This window comes from Gymnodraco acuticeps, unplaced genomic scaffold (genome assembly GCF_902827175.1).
Source record: "Gymnodraco acuticeps unplaced genomic scaffold, fGymAcu1.1, whole genome shotgun sequence".
Classification (NCBI taxonomy): Eukaryota; Metazoa; Chordata; class Actinopteri; order Perciformes; family Bathydraconidae; genus Gymnodraco; species Gymnodraco acuticeps.
Window position 1 is genome coordinate 930,471 of NW_022992150.1, and position 13,902 is coordinate 944,372.

The 13,902-nt window shown below is 40.0% G+C and overlaps 1 protein-coding gene across 2 annotated transcripts in view; it reads left to right on the forward strand.

Moving 5' to 3' along the window:
• Positions 1-2,873: 2,873 nt before the first annotated feature.
• Positions 2,874-13,902, forward strand: part of med13a (mediator complex subunit 13a) — a 98,796-nt gene continuing 87,767 nt past the window's right edge. Inside the window, exons 1-3 of one of the 2 annotated variants that reach the window (XM_034204095.1) lie at positions 2,874-3,282; positions 3,391-3,493; positions 11,016-11,250. In XM_034204095.1, coding sequence (XP_034059986.1) covers positions 3,428-3,493; positions 11,016-11,250 — 301 coding nt within the window. In that variant the 5' untranslated portion in view covers positions 2,874-3,282; positions 3,391-3,427. Of the gene's footprint in view, positions 3,494-11,015; positions 11,251-13,902 lie in introns of both variants that reach the window. The other variant, XM_034204094.1, reaches the window with a different exon arrangement.

A 13,902-nucleotide genomic window follows, 5' to 3' on the forward strand; every position in this document is an offset into this window, starting at 1 on the left:
AATATTAACTCAAGTAAGTATCCTTTTGAGGTATTCAAACTATACTTGACTATTTTAATTTTCTGCCATTTTCTACATCTCCTCTACGTCTCAGAGGGAAATATTGTACTTTTAACTTCACTATATTCATTTTGACACTTGTAGCTCGTTATTTTTACATAAATCTGTCGTGTTAATATGAACGGTATGTATTTGCTGGTTATAAAAACAGAATGCTATCATAAGTGCCACTCTGCACATGCAGAAAGGAGAAGTACATTTGTAGATAATGCTTCTGTATTTTTACTTGTAGGTAACATTTTAACTTCAAACTTTTACTTTAATGTAGTATTTTTCGACCGTGGTATGACTACGATCTGAGTACTTTCTCCACCACTACTATTCACTGAACCGGCACTGTACGTTGACATTTTGTTGAAATATTGAAGTTTCCTTCAAGTGTTCACATTATTTTTATCCTCTGCAAGTCAATTTGGTGAAGAATTCTTCTAATAAATACTTGGGACACACCGATCTCCTCGCTGTATTATCACTTTTCATTCTGCTACATCTTCATGAATCCTACATTGTTTCTGAAGTAGTCAGCTGCTTTCTGCCCCAGGACACGCTGTCATCGCCACTTTTATGACTTTTATTTATCAGCTCTCAATTTAATTATTTCAAGCATGATATGTAATTTATGATTCTATATCTCTCAGGAAAATAGCTGTCACACATGTAGGTACAGATTAGATGTATTGACTCACAATCTCACTGTATATTAACCTTAATAAAATATCAAAAATAAAATATCAAAAATAAAATATCAAAAAAGAGAAAGGGACATTTTGTAATCCTGGGATTACATGGCTAAATCAGTGGTCTTACTAGAAGAAACTACTACATACAAGTGGCATTTAAAGGGAGAATAATTATGCATTAGTGAATCCCAGGATAACATAATTAATTATGGGCTAGCTGGTCAACCAGTTGCCATTCATTTCTAAAAAGAAACTACCATGACTAAAGAGAGCTTACATTGTATTTTCATTAGGAGGCAATGCACAATGATTGGACAAGGACCTGCTAAAAACTCATTAAACCTACAGCGCTCACACTCTTTTAGAGGAATTAGAGGAAGTAATATTCTGGCTGAGAGTGTGCCCTGGGGTAAAAATGGAAGGAAAGTTATGGTGGCTGATTTTAGTTAAAATTCCTGGGTTGCCTGAATAATTGATTGTGCAAAGCAGAATATCTGAACCACAAAAGGAAATCAATTAAAAAGATAAAGATGGAAAAAATGTCAAACTATTTTGCATGTACACTATAAATTGGAATAATAGTTTATCCTCAGTTTAAGGATTTTATTCTTTGTTGAAACTATATATATATATATATATATAAATATCAGCTCCAAAAGATCTAATAATCATAGCATGCACAGAATACTGAGGAAAACTACTGTCCTTGGTGGTAACGCAAATTCAAGCTTAATGCTTGAACAAACACTGATTTAAATGTTTTATTTCTCTTAGAATTTGCAGCTGTCATTATAGCATTTTTGGTTGTATTATATCAGATGGACAGCTCTCAATTGTCTCACGTTTTGCAATGTTTGGTCTTTTGGGGGATTTGTCCTTGTCCGCTGCAAGTCTAAGGATGTGTAGTATGCTGTACAGATTTTAAAGCCCCCTAAAGCAAATGTTTAGTTTCTGATATTGTGCTATAAGTACAATTCTGATTGGTTATCTGTTAACTAAGCTCATTTCAGAGAATTTGTTTAATGAGATACAACTGTCTAATTTCAGGTATAATTTATTTAGAAGTTAATGCTGGGTGCAGTCATAAGATGTTTTTCTTTAAATGTGTTGCCTCCCAAGGCAATAGCAAGAAAATAAATACATAAAAACAATTCAAATTGATTTCTGTTTAAACCATGAAGAATATACTACTGAGAAATACTCAGTAGCGTTACTCTGAAAAGACTTGGTTATAAGTCTCTACTCTCTAATCTAAAACAAAATATAAATAAAAAGGGGGATGAGCGTTTATTGAAAAAAGACAAACGAACTGATACTGCTGGCTCTTCGGTTTGCAAATATTAAACTATCCTGGGTATTTGTATAATTCATACACTTGCCCTTTTATTTTATTTACCTATGAATGCGTTCTAGTGCACACATTTATAGCATCAAGAAATATTTAATTAATTGTGTTGAACTTGATTGTCCTCATGTTTCAATTGCTTCTTAAATTGTCTTCTTTAATATGTATTTATGTTGTTTCTGCACCAGATAAATGTTTCCCTCAACTGTCATAATTATATCACTCAAGCTACAATATGCAAAATTGAGGTCAAATGTATGCATTTGTTGAAAGAAAACTAAACAAAGAGGGAATCATTGCATCTCGGTTGCACATTTCAAAAGCAAGTGCAACATCACATGCGCTAGGTGGTGCACTGTGTAAGTGAGCAAGTTTATGGTTTGATCATTTGAAACAAAATCTGTTGCTCAGTAGCGCCACTTGCGCTGGCCTGGCGGCAATACCTATCAGTCTTGTGTTATTACAGCCCTCATGACCACGACAGTGTCAAGTTAACATACTGAAACAAGGAACCCCTGATCTGGACTGTCAAAATAAAACGCTCCCCGTTGGTTACATGTTGAAGCATCCTTTCATCACATAAGATGTATCAATACCTCAAATATAGTATTAAACATTGAAAGACACTTTGCAAATTCAACTTTCCTAAGTATTATTTCATAGCAATAGGCATAATATGGAGAACAAAGGTGGTATAATTTTACTTTACCGGAAACGTTATCTACTTTGTGATGTGTGTTGTTCTGTCTCTGGTTAACTTGACAAAGCTTTGACCACGAATGAGCCAATAGGCTGTGGAAGGCAGAGTTGTCCCTGTGGCCGCCATTAAAGAAAGGAATCCATGAATTCAAATGGAAACCAACAGGAACCGAGGCTGAAATAATGACCAAAATAATCGCTAAAATATAGGCCGATGGCAGATTTCGAGAGGCTTCCACAGGATGTATTTCGTTTTTAGACTCATTTTTGCGATGGAGGAATAAGACAGGACGTCTTTTTTTTTTTTAAAGCACAGACCGTTTTAGGGCTAAGGGGGAGGGGGAGAGTTGCTTCTTTGCTCTCCTTTTCTTTTTGTTTTATGAACATTTTTCGCTTCTCCTAATGAGTTTTTACAGTGTGCTTTTGGGATGTCGACATAAAGCCCTCACGGTCTCTTTTATTCGCTTTTAGCTCCGGCAGTGGAACTGCAATAGGAAGGTTGTTGAATTAACTATCCTCCAGCCAAATGTTACAACAAATATTACTCGTTGATTAGACATCTTCTGAAAACAAAAAATAGCAAATTGTTCTCTATTTCCCGGGAAGTGAAATGATGGAGAGTTGGACCTCGCAGTGAAGAAGGATGAGTTCTTGTTATGTACCAAACGGGGCCAGCTTGGAGGATTGCCATTCCAATCTATTCTGTCTGGTAAGAGATTTAAAACTAAAGAAAAGCAGCCATTTTTAACTAGCTGAACAGGGGCTAAGCTAACATTAGCCACACAGGCATCAGTTGATAGGAGCTTAGCTAGGCTTACGGCCCTGTCGAACTGACATCATTTCAGGGCAACAAGGTATCCCGGTTCGCTAATGTGCCCTTGTTTGAACACTTTGTCACTTAACCCGCTTGTAACCGCCTGTCTATTGGTGTCTCCTCCTGCCACATTTCCATTTCTCCACTTGCAAAGCAAACATTCAAGGTTAACGCCACTGTCTTGTTAAGCTTCATTTACTACATTTCTCAGGACAGACACAACAACATATCGCATGTGAGCACGGAAATACATGTTGTGCATTTCACTGTCAAAAGCACGGGTGTGTGCCTCAACTTAGTCATTTGTTGTTGCACTTTCTACAACCCCTTGTTCATTATTAACTTGCTATCTCGTTGTCATTACATCCCCACTTTGTTTTTATCAAGTAGTGACCCGTAAAGTAAACACCTCTGGCTTTGCAGCGTTAAGTTGTATCGCTGAGGAACCGCTGAGCATTTACTGTGAAATACTATATGTTTATGCATAACACTGACAACTCCTGGAGTGTCAGTGCACAATTCGCACACCTTGTTGATAAAAGCACGCTCCTTATGTTATGCACAGAAAGCCTTTTTGCAACAAGCATGCAACCAGATTTCTTGTGGTAACAGTTATTGTGTTTAAACGTTAATTACTTATGTAATATGTCATCATCGTGTTTGTCAGAGGCTTAATCTCCATGGACTTCATTTTCTAGTATTCACACCAACTAGGGCACGGGCCCCAGGGTGATTATATAATCTTTGGCATGCATTCCAGGGCATTACAAACATGCAGGTAACTACATGTCTACACTTTCCTCTACTATAACTACAGTTTAAATTAAGAAAACGTATAAAAGCAACTACCCTTTATCTATCTTATTCATCATACCATGTTGTCATTTGTGGCCAGATCAAGTTTCCCTAAATAATTGTGGTTTTGCTCCTGGAGTTTACACATATTCTTTAAATCCCATGTGGGAGGGTTATTTAGTGCAGTGAAAATCTACTGTGTAGTTCACTATCTTTACTTGCTTATGGAAAGGTGTTGCTCGTGTGTGTAGTTCCTCTTCCTGGCTGGAAAATAATGGTCTGAATGTGTTTGTTGTTGCAGTTAATAGGCTTGTCAGCAGACTTAACTGCTCTTTGACTTGTAGGTGAGCTCAAGAGTGTAATACTACCTCAATGAGCTCCTCTGAACAATCTGCTTAAACAGTTGATGATGTGTTTAGTCATATGCATGAATGTAACCCTTAGAAAAAGTAGTGTTTTGTTAAAGATTTAATGACTCCTAACCACTTTGTAGTGCAGGGCCAGAAATTAGCGACCGCAAAGTGCATCGATCCTAGATTGATTTGTTAATTTATGCAAAAATAAGTTATTAAAAGAGGATTGCGGGTAGAAATGCATCTATATCAATGCAGCCTTCGAAAGTAGAATAATAACAACGTAGTGAAATACTACACTGCTTTTGACACAAATTGACACAAATTGACACCGTTTGAAAGCTGTCCGCCCACTAAAGGTAACATTTCATTGCAGATAATCCCCACTCTCTCAATACTACTTAGTTGGGTCGATTGTGTGTGCTGGACTCGTAATTACAATGTTTATGACAGCACTTGAAGGCAGCGTTGGATACAGTGGACAGGCGAGGCAGAGGCTGGTGCTGTGCCTCTGGCTGACATTTTCCTGCACACTGAGACTAAGCATAACATCACTGCTGCTATGACTCACTCGCTGAACAGACTCCACTTTGTGGTTTTATGGTGAAAGAATGCCAATACATTGTGGTACTTTTTTCCCTCTTCATTTTTCATTGGATAGTCTCCTCTTTTATTTTAAAGAGGCTGTTTGAAATGAACTTTTCTGCATTTCTATGTAGGCTCTTCATGACACTTCTATTTTGAGCTTCCATGCATTTCAGCACCATTCAACCCTTTTTAAAATAACTCTTGGAAACATTTAGTTTTGTGGAAGCATCAAATACAGTTAATCGCCGAAAGCCTTGTATAAAGTTACTGAAAGGAAACTGATCTAATTTGCATTCATTTGAACCAGAAATGCAAACGCACATGTGTTGGTTTCACTTTTGCTCCCCGACAGGGTTAACTGAGGGAGAGAGGTGACAGACAGGAAAAGAGACTTGGTGGAGGAGCATCTGTGACATGATTTGAGCAGCTTCACCTGTTGCTTGTCTCATGTCTTGAAAGGCAGTAAGGCAGCTGTTTGAACACAGTGTTTCCCACTGAGTCCCTGAGTGGCCGCAGGGAAGGTGAGCAGCTGGCTATATCAGGGGTCGTAACCATCGAAGTGCATGTCACCTCAGGAAAACGTTCTTCCTTTATCCCGTGCATTTGGCCTTTAGATTCTCTGCTGATGCAGCTGTGTGGTTTTTGCAAGGAATAAAAAGCTTCTTGAACATTAAGACACAGGCAGACGGGGAAATGTGTAGATTCATGGTAACGTATCAAGTGTTTGAGGCACCACCTTGTACCTTGCACCAACGTATTTTAAAATGACAGAGCAATTGCAGAAGGCACATTTATCCTTGATAGAGAAGCAGTCTCTTGGATATTGTTGATGAGGACTTACATGTCCAGTCTTTGACACGGGGCAAATTAATGTTAATACAGTGTAACAATGTACAACATTTTCTTTATGCTATTTAAATGCAGTCGTCAGTTTTATTTCTGAATGTTATAGATTAGCAGTAAATCTTTTCAACTAGTGGTTACTTGAAGTAGGCTTTATGAAGTCCTAAAAGGGTTTACAGAATTCAAGTAAAAATCAAGGCAAGGCAAGTTTATTTATATAGCTCCTTTCAACACAAGGCAATTCAAAGTGCTTTACAAAAAACGAAAGACATTAAGAAAATGGCATTTAAAATCAGTCATTAAAAAGAAAAGATAATAAACATTAAAAGAAAAAGTACATGGATAAAAGTTACAATCATGATCATAATCAATTCATGTTATTTGTTGTTAGGACGAAGTGGTAAAATAGGTATTGTGTTGTTAATGCAAGATCGATGTTTCTTACAATGCTTGCAATCAGTCAGTCTCAGTTTCCTGTTTCAAACTCAGGGTTGCTACTCGGCAGTAAAACAGACTGTCCAGGTGATAATGTGCAAATAGTTACAAAAATAAACGTAGTGTTTCCACAATGACATTTGGTTTTGTTCCGTTTGTAGAATCATGCATACACACATTTACAGTTTTTATCACCAGTTATTTCCAATATGAATCAGAAGTGCATATATTTGGCTTGTTTCCTGTGTAAACATAACAGATTTAGCTAGAAGTCTCGAATGAAGAGACGCGCTTCTACAAACATTTCTAAACTTTTTCTCTCAATTAAACTAGACACTTGTTATTAAAATGAAGTCATTCAGCTTTAAAGCGGCTTCAGATCTTCACGTTCTCGCTTTTCTCAAGCATGTGGTTATACTCTATACTTAGTAAGACTACCAACGGACCTACACCCCACAAAAGCTTGTGTAGTCACTTTATAGAGTTTCAGTTTCTCACCACATCCACACTGCATTAGGCTCAGCGTCTCACTGTTGAAAAGACGAGGTAAAACTGGTTAGCCTTTTTGCTCTCTAGCAACAAAGCAGTGCAGAAAGGAAAAGAGAACTCTAAAATATCCACGTTGCACACATTGTCATTTGAAGCACCTTCTTTCTAAAATTGCATAAGAAAAAGCTTGGAAATGGCCAAGTATAGCTCTAATTGAGTGTTTAACACATGATATCAATTTCAACACTGAAGCCCTTGAAAATAAAACTGTTAACATTTCTGTGGTGTGAGAGATGCCACTGCAGTGATCTTGTTTTGCAGTGTAATGATTACAGACGGTAATAAATGAAGCGCCTGTTACTGATAAGATATTGAAAGCAGGGATTTCATTTATAGACTCAAGATAATAAAGTCAATACATTCAATAAGGCATTTATCACAGAGTATAATGCTTGTTGAAAGTCCTTTTTATAACAGAGTTGCTGTAGTGAAGGTTTTTTTGGTGCCATTTATTCTAAAGGAGGATTAATAATGTATCGCTCATTAACAGCACAGTAGCCGTATTAATCAGTGTGATAGCGGTGACTGCTACTACAGTGGCTACATCTCATAAACCAGATCAAAGTCTGTGTGCCCACAGGATGTGGTCAGCTGGTTGAAGTTGCCCCATGTGTACAGTTGTAGCACAGTAGCTGTAGTCAATAACAAGAAGCATGTCAGTGTTTCAAAAACCACCAGTCTGACTGTTAATGAAACTGTTTAGCCTTCTTTTGACCACATGCACACACACGCAAGGTTTCCTTTCCTTATGACTCTGTGATCTGTGCGCCAATTACACCTATTTGTCAGCTGAGAGACTAACTTACAGTAATCCTCACATTTTCATTGGATCGACTAATCAATTAACGGACTAATTGTTTCAGAACAGATTGTAACTGCTTGATTGCTGTACTCACATTTTATTTGCCAGGAGATTGGATAGAGAGCAGTTTATGTTACCCTATAAATCTTTGCTCTTGTAAATGTAACGCTCACATGGAAGATGATACTGTAGGAAATGTTCAGCAGGCCTTTTAACCCTTTATATCTGAGGGTATATAATATGACTGAATGATGCAGATACAACTCAATGCACTCTACCTCCACAGTAAAAGAAATGTCAAGCAATTATGTTGCAACTGTGTTCACTTTACTACTGCATTAAATCTTCCCTCTAAGAGCCATCACAATGCTCATCTCTTTTGTATTACATGGTCCTTGGTTACAGCTTAAACATAAACAACAACAAGATAAATAAAATGATTTGAGGCACAGCGATGAAGTAATGAAATGGGTAGAAAAGAGTAGCAAGAGTTACCGTAACACCAATTTCAATAAGAGTCATGTAATTCAAAGCAACGTAAAAGTGCCTTGTCACCAGTTTGATGCCTGTCTGTCTGTCTGTGTGCAGAACATAGTCAAAACATGCTGTGCCAATATCTATGTGGAGGAGAGAGCTAATCTGTAGGATCTTGGCTTTGGAACTAAAGGGTCGCCGGTTCAAGTCCCAATTAGACCAAGTATAGGGTGTGGACTGGGAGCTGAAGAGGTGCCAGTTCACCTCCTGGTCACTGTCGAGGTGTCTAGAGCAACGCGCTAAACCCCCAAATGCTGCTGAACTAAGGCAGCCCCTTCTTTCTTGACACCTCTCCCACTGATAGATGTTTATAGATCCTGTTTGTGCATGTGTGTATTTCGGGCCTATGATGTAATGTAAATAACATCAGAGTGAGAATGGAGTTTCCCCTCAGGGATTAATGCCTTCATCTTAATAATATAGGTAGGACACGTAAGGAACTTTTTACACAGCGACACACACATAACATTGGGGCCTACCCATGGTCAGTAACATGACTGGGTGGGGGGGGGCGGGGGGTTTACTTGTTAATTCCCTTTACTGTACGGCTTAGGATCTGGTTTCCCAGTTAAGCATGGTCCCTACCCTCCGGCTGCATTGTGTGCACAAATGTTTCCGAGCAAGCTGCAGGTGTAACAAAGTGCTTCTCACACTCCAGCAGGAAGAAGCAGCCTAACTGCTGTAGCTCTGTCGCTTCGCACGCACGCACGCACGCACGCACGCACGCACACTCCACTGTCAGGGCTTATACTCAGCAGCTTCTGAGTTCTATAGAATTGTTTTTATTGGAGGTCATCATGTTTTGATCATGCATCCCGACAACTGCCGTGTTAAATTATGATGACACCTTGGGCTGTTGTATGCGTGCCAGCCATTTTCCCCTTGAGTTAGCGGTGGAGAACAAATCAAACGCATGCTTTCTGTTTTATTTATGAGGCACAAAGTGTATACTTAATATATAATTGCCAGTATGCTGCTGTAGCGTATTACTTGGACATGCAGGAGTAAAAAATGTAGTCAAACATATTTTTTACCCTCAGGTTTTTTAATTATTTGTCGTCCTGTGTGCTTCTTACTTTTTATTGTATGTTGGAGCAGAGCTACATCACAACAATTAGATTATATTTTCTTTGATCCAGAGAAGGAAATGATTTAGTTAAGTCAGCAGCCGGTTAACAAGGCATTGCACTTGAGTCAGAAATACATTTAAAACTCATGTGCAATGACTTTAACTTGCTTCTTTTAATAAAATATCTTTCCAATTTGGGATCAATAAAGTTCATTTAATTCAATATTCCTAATGCTTAATAACCTGTTGTTTTGATCCAGCTCTGCTCCAGCTGGCGCCATACAATGTTCTGTTTTGACAGACCCCCAACAGCCCACCCCCAGTATCACAACTAACACCACAAATCTCCCAGTTTATCACTAGCCAGGAGCAAGACCACCGCTTCGTTTTGCCATAACCACGGGTAATCACTTGTTCAGGCTCAGCGCCTCTGCACTCGAGTTAAGATATCCTCTGAATTGTAATGGATTAATTGGTTGCATATACAGAGGAGGGACAGCTTGCCAACTCAGCCTGAACGGAATAGGACTAAAAGGCATGAAAATGAGCAGTCCCATGTTCGCACTGCTTACTTAAAATGTCTACAAGGATAGATAGAGGACCAAGATTGCAGGGGGAAATAGGAATGTATGCTTAAGGGCTGCGTGTGTGTTTTGTGTTAGCTAATGTGTGTATGTGTGCAATGTGCATGTGTTATAAGGTAGACACTGGTAGTCTGTCGGCGCTTGGATGATTAGCAGCAGCGCTAGCTAGCAGTGGAGCGTAATGTTCCTGCTTTAACACTTAATAACCCCGCCAGTGATTTACTGCCTATGAGGCTTTTTCCTGTGCGTTTTGTTCCCTCTATAAAAGCCAGACAGCGTTTATAGAAAGGCAAAGCACCCCCACAAGCACTCGCCAATAATGAGGATTAAGGTGGTGAGACCACAATTACCAGCATTAGTTTTTTCCTGTGTTTCGGACATGTTGTCCGAGGGGATATTGAAAGCACCTGAAGCACAAGTTCACAGTTCTTTGCGGAAAGAATCAAAGGTCCCAATTTGTTAATGGCAATTTCACTTTTACTTTTATTAAAACAGAATGGTGCCCTGCTTTCTGCTCCATTTTCTTGTAATTCACTCTGGATATTTTCATGTTTAAGTTTACATCCCCATATATTGAAAGCAAGTGGAGGACAAATAAATCCAAAATGTCTCTTATACTTTTCCAAAGAAAATGCTGCTCTGTTTTCTGGAAATGTACTGTAGATCTCTCCATCTTTCATTCCTCACCTATATCAGTTTCCCCCCTGGTTTTGACAGCCCGGGTGTCTATTATCAGAAGTAGTTGGTGGGATTTATACCCACTCTTTACACTGCACTCAGCACACGTTTACTCCGAGGTGCTGAGTGGATCCTGAAGCATCGACTCCGCACACTGACAATCTCTTTCTCTCCCTTTTTGTTGCAGGCTGACTTGACAGGGATCAAATGGAAGAGGTTTGTGTGGCAGGGTCCCACCTCTGCTCCCATCCTCTCTCCAGTCACGGAGGAGGACCCCATCCTGTGCAGCTTCAGCCGCTGCCTGAAGGCAGACATACTGAGCGTATGGCGGCGCAGTCAGCGGCCGGGGCGGAGGGAGCTCTGGCTCTTCTGGTGGGGGGACGACCCAAACTTCGCCGATCTCATCCACCATGAGCTTGCAGGTAAGGGCCTCTTGGAATACACATGAGGGCATACCATTAAGAAATAACAATGTATGTTGTATTAAGCTGTGCAGGTACATGCTCATTATGCTGCTCCTTCACTACATGGAGGTCAGAGGTCAGGGTCAGATGCTGAACAACACCCAGGGTGCTTGTAGGGATTCATTGATTGAGTTCAAGAGAACAGGGAGAATGCTCCTTGGCACAGAGGTGGTTGTTGTTGTTAAGGAGAAAGTCATTTGCCCTGCTGTTGCATGACAGTTTGACAAATAGTCAGTTAATTTGTTTTTGTAGTTTTGGCAAATTGTATGATTTAAAGAGAGCGAGAAAGGGCTGACATTCTATGTCCAAGTCTCTGCTCTGGGAAGTAGATTAATCTATGAATATGAAATTCCCTTCCCCTACCAATATATCTTTTGTTGGATTCATTCAAGGTAATAAAGCTAAAAGAGTGATGGCTGTAAAAGATGACGGGAAATGTAGAAGGCAGCTTTTGTAAAAGAAGCACTTGAACATCGATCACCCTGTCAAGATATGTTATGGGTTGTAAAATGAAAAATGATACAGATGCCACTGCTTGATTGTCAGATATGTGAAGGGGAGGTACGTTGTGAGTGAAAGGGAAGTGTTCAAATATGTGTAATCTGATGCCTCCCTAACTAATGTCCCCCTTAACACAATTCTAGAACAAGCCAGCAAGGCTGGTAGTGCCAACACCTGTAGGGCAACTCCTTCTCACTGTAGACGCTGGGCATCACGCTGTCTAATTATATCATGTGTGTTTGAGAGACGGTTATCATCACTAAGGGCCTGTGTCCACATGGCGCCTACTTTTGGCAGAATGACAAAGATATCTCAACAACCTATTACCGCTTTTCATGAAAAACTAGCATTGCCTCCTTGGATATTATTATGTGTTTGTGCTACTATATATTAGTTTTTTCACCATAAGCACCAACTGGAAGATGCTTGCTCTCACACTGAATGAACTTCACCACTCAGGTTGACAGCCGTAGAGCGTGGAAGATGATTCGAATACAGAAATACAAATTACAACACTCACCAACAGTAAGTAGCTGTTGTTGTGGTAGTTTTTTTATGATATACACGGTCAAAAAAGAGGTTCTCCAATTTCTACGGTGACGTCACTGCTGCTTATTTGTTTTTTAGTTTGGGACATCTGCCCGAAACGGCAGTGTGCTCAGAAAAGAGACGCTGGGTGCAGCACCTTTTCTTGAGGCGGCCACATGCTCTCTTTTCTCATTGAAATCAATTTGAAAATGATACAGCCGCTCGGAAAAAGGTGCTATGTGGACACAGGCCTTGTGACCATTGCCCTAATCACATTGCGCCATTACACAAAGGATGAAGAAAAAGTTATAGGAAGCTGAGCTCAATCCCAAACACAGCATGCAGGAGCAGGCACGCAGAAACAAAGAATATGCATTCACCCCCTACTTTCTTAATTTCCATCTTCATTAATGAGGAAGTTGGGAGAAGGCCATCTTTATTCATCATCTCTGCCATGTAGATTGAACTCTGGAGTCTGAGCCAAACACAGCCGGTGTGTGGGACCCTCCTTCATTATGGAACTTTAGGAGCTTTCAAGTACTTTCCCCAGGAATAGTTCCCGGAACTTTTCCCCAGAACTCTTATTTCCTGGAACTATCTAGTAAATCGCGTTCACACCGGAATAAGTCCCTGAGGGAGCCGCTGACGTCACTTCTTCTTCTGCTTTGGGTTTACTGACAGGCCGCAAACAACTTCACGGTGTATACTGCCACCCGAAGTCCCCGGCCGGAAGTCCCCGGAGTTGGGGACTGGCTTCTTTAGAAGCTGCTGGGACGAAGCCTTCCGAGGAAATCGCCAGAAGCGCCGACACCTCCTCATCACTCCACCGCTCCCATGTTTTCTTTTGTGTTGCCATAAGTTAGTCTCTGCTTTGGTGCGCTGGGATAATGCTAATGCTAATAATGCTAATGCAAGGAAATAAAATTGCGGCTTCACAAAAACTTTTCAGAGTTTTACAGGGCGTGGTTTGCAATTCGCCCAGCCAATAGAAATTGGAACCTTTTTCTCCCCAGGAAAGTCCCTGCTCTCTAGCAGGCACTAAAAAGGGGTGAAAAGGTTCGCAACATTTTTTTTTAGTTCCAGATCTTTTTGGTGTGAACGCAAAATCCCAGGAACTATCGGAACTATTCCTGGGAAAAGTACTCCGGTGTGAAAGCGCCTATTGTGCCTGAAGTGGACCCAGAAAGGGAGCTAAAGACTACGATAAGCAGCTCATTTCGACCTAGCAGGTTCTGGTAAGCATGTGATGATCAGGATTGTGTTTCAGGAGATAGAAATTATATAATTGAATATTGACCAGAAAATGTGCACTGTTTTCCTTCCAGGTATTTTAAAATGAATGAATGAATCATGTTATGGCAGTAGTCTTGGCAAGTTTGTTTTTGGATGTGATGTTCTTTACTATTTAGAGAACATCTACATTAGAGTATGATGTTGACAATCTCCCAGGCATAAAGAGCCGATGAGATTTTTCACATTCCCATCTTGCCATTTCTATAGTGTTTGGCACCCTGACTTAACAGCGTCTCGGTGTGAATGGTTCCCAGATGGGCGGTGTAATCCATGTTTCCTGTTATGGAA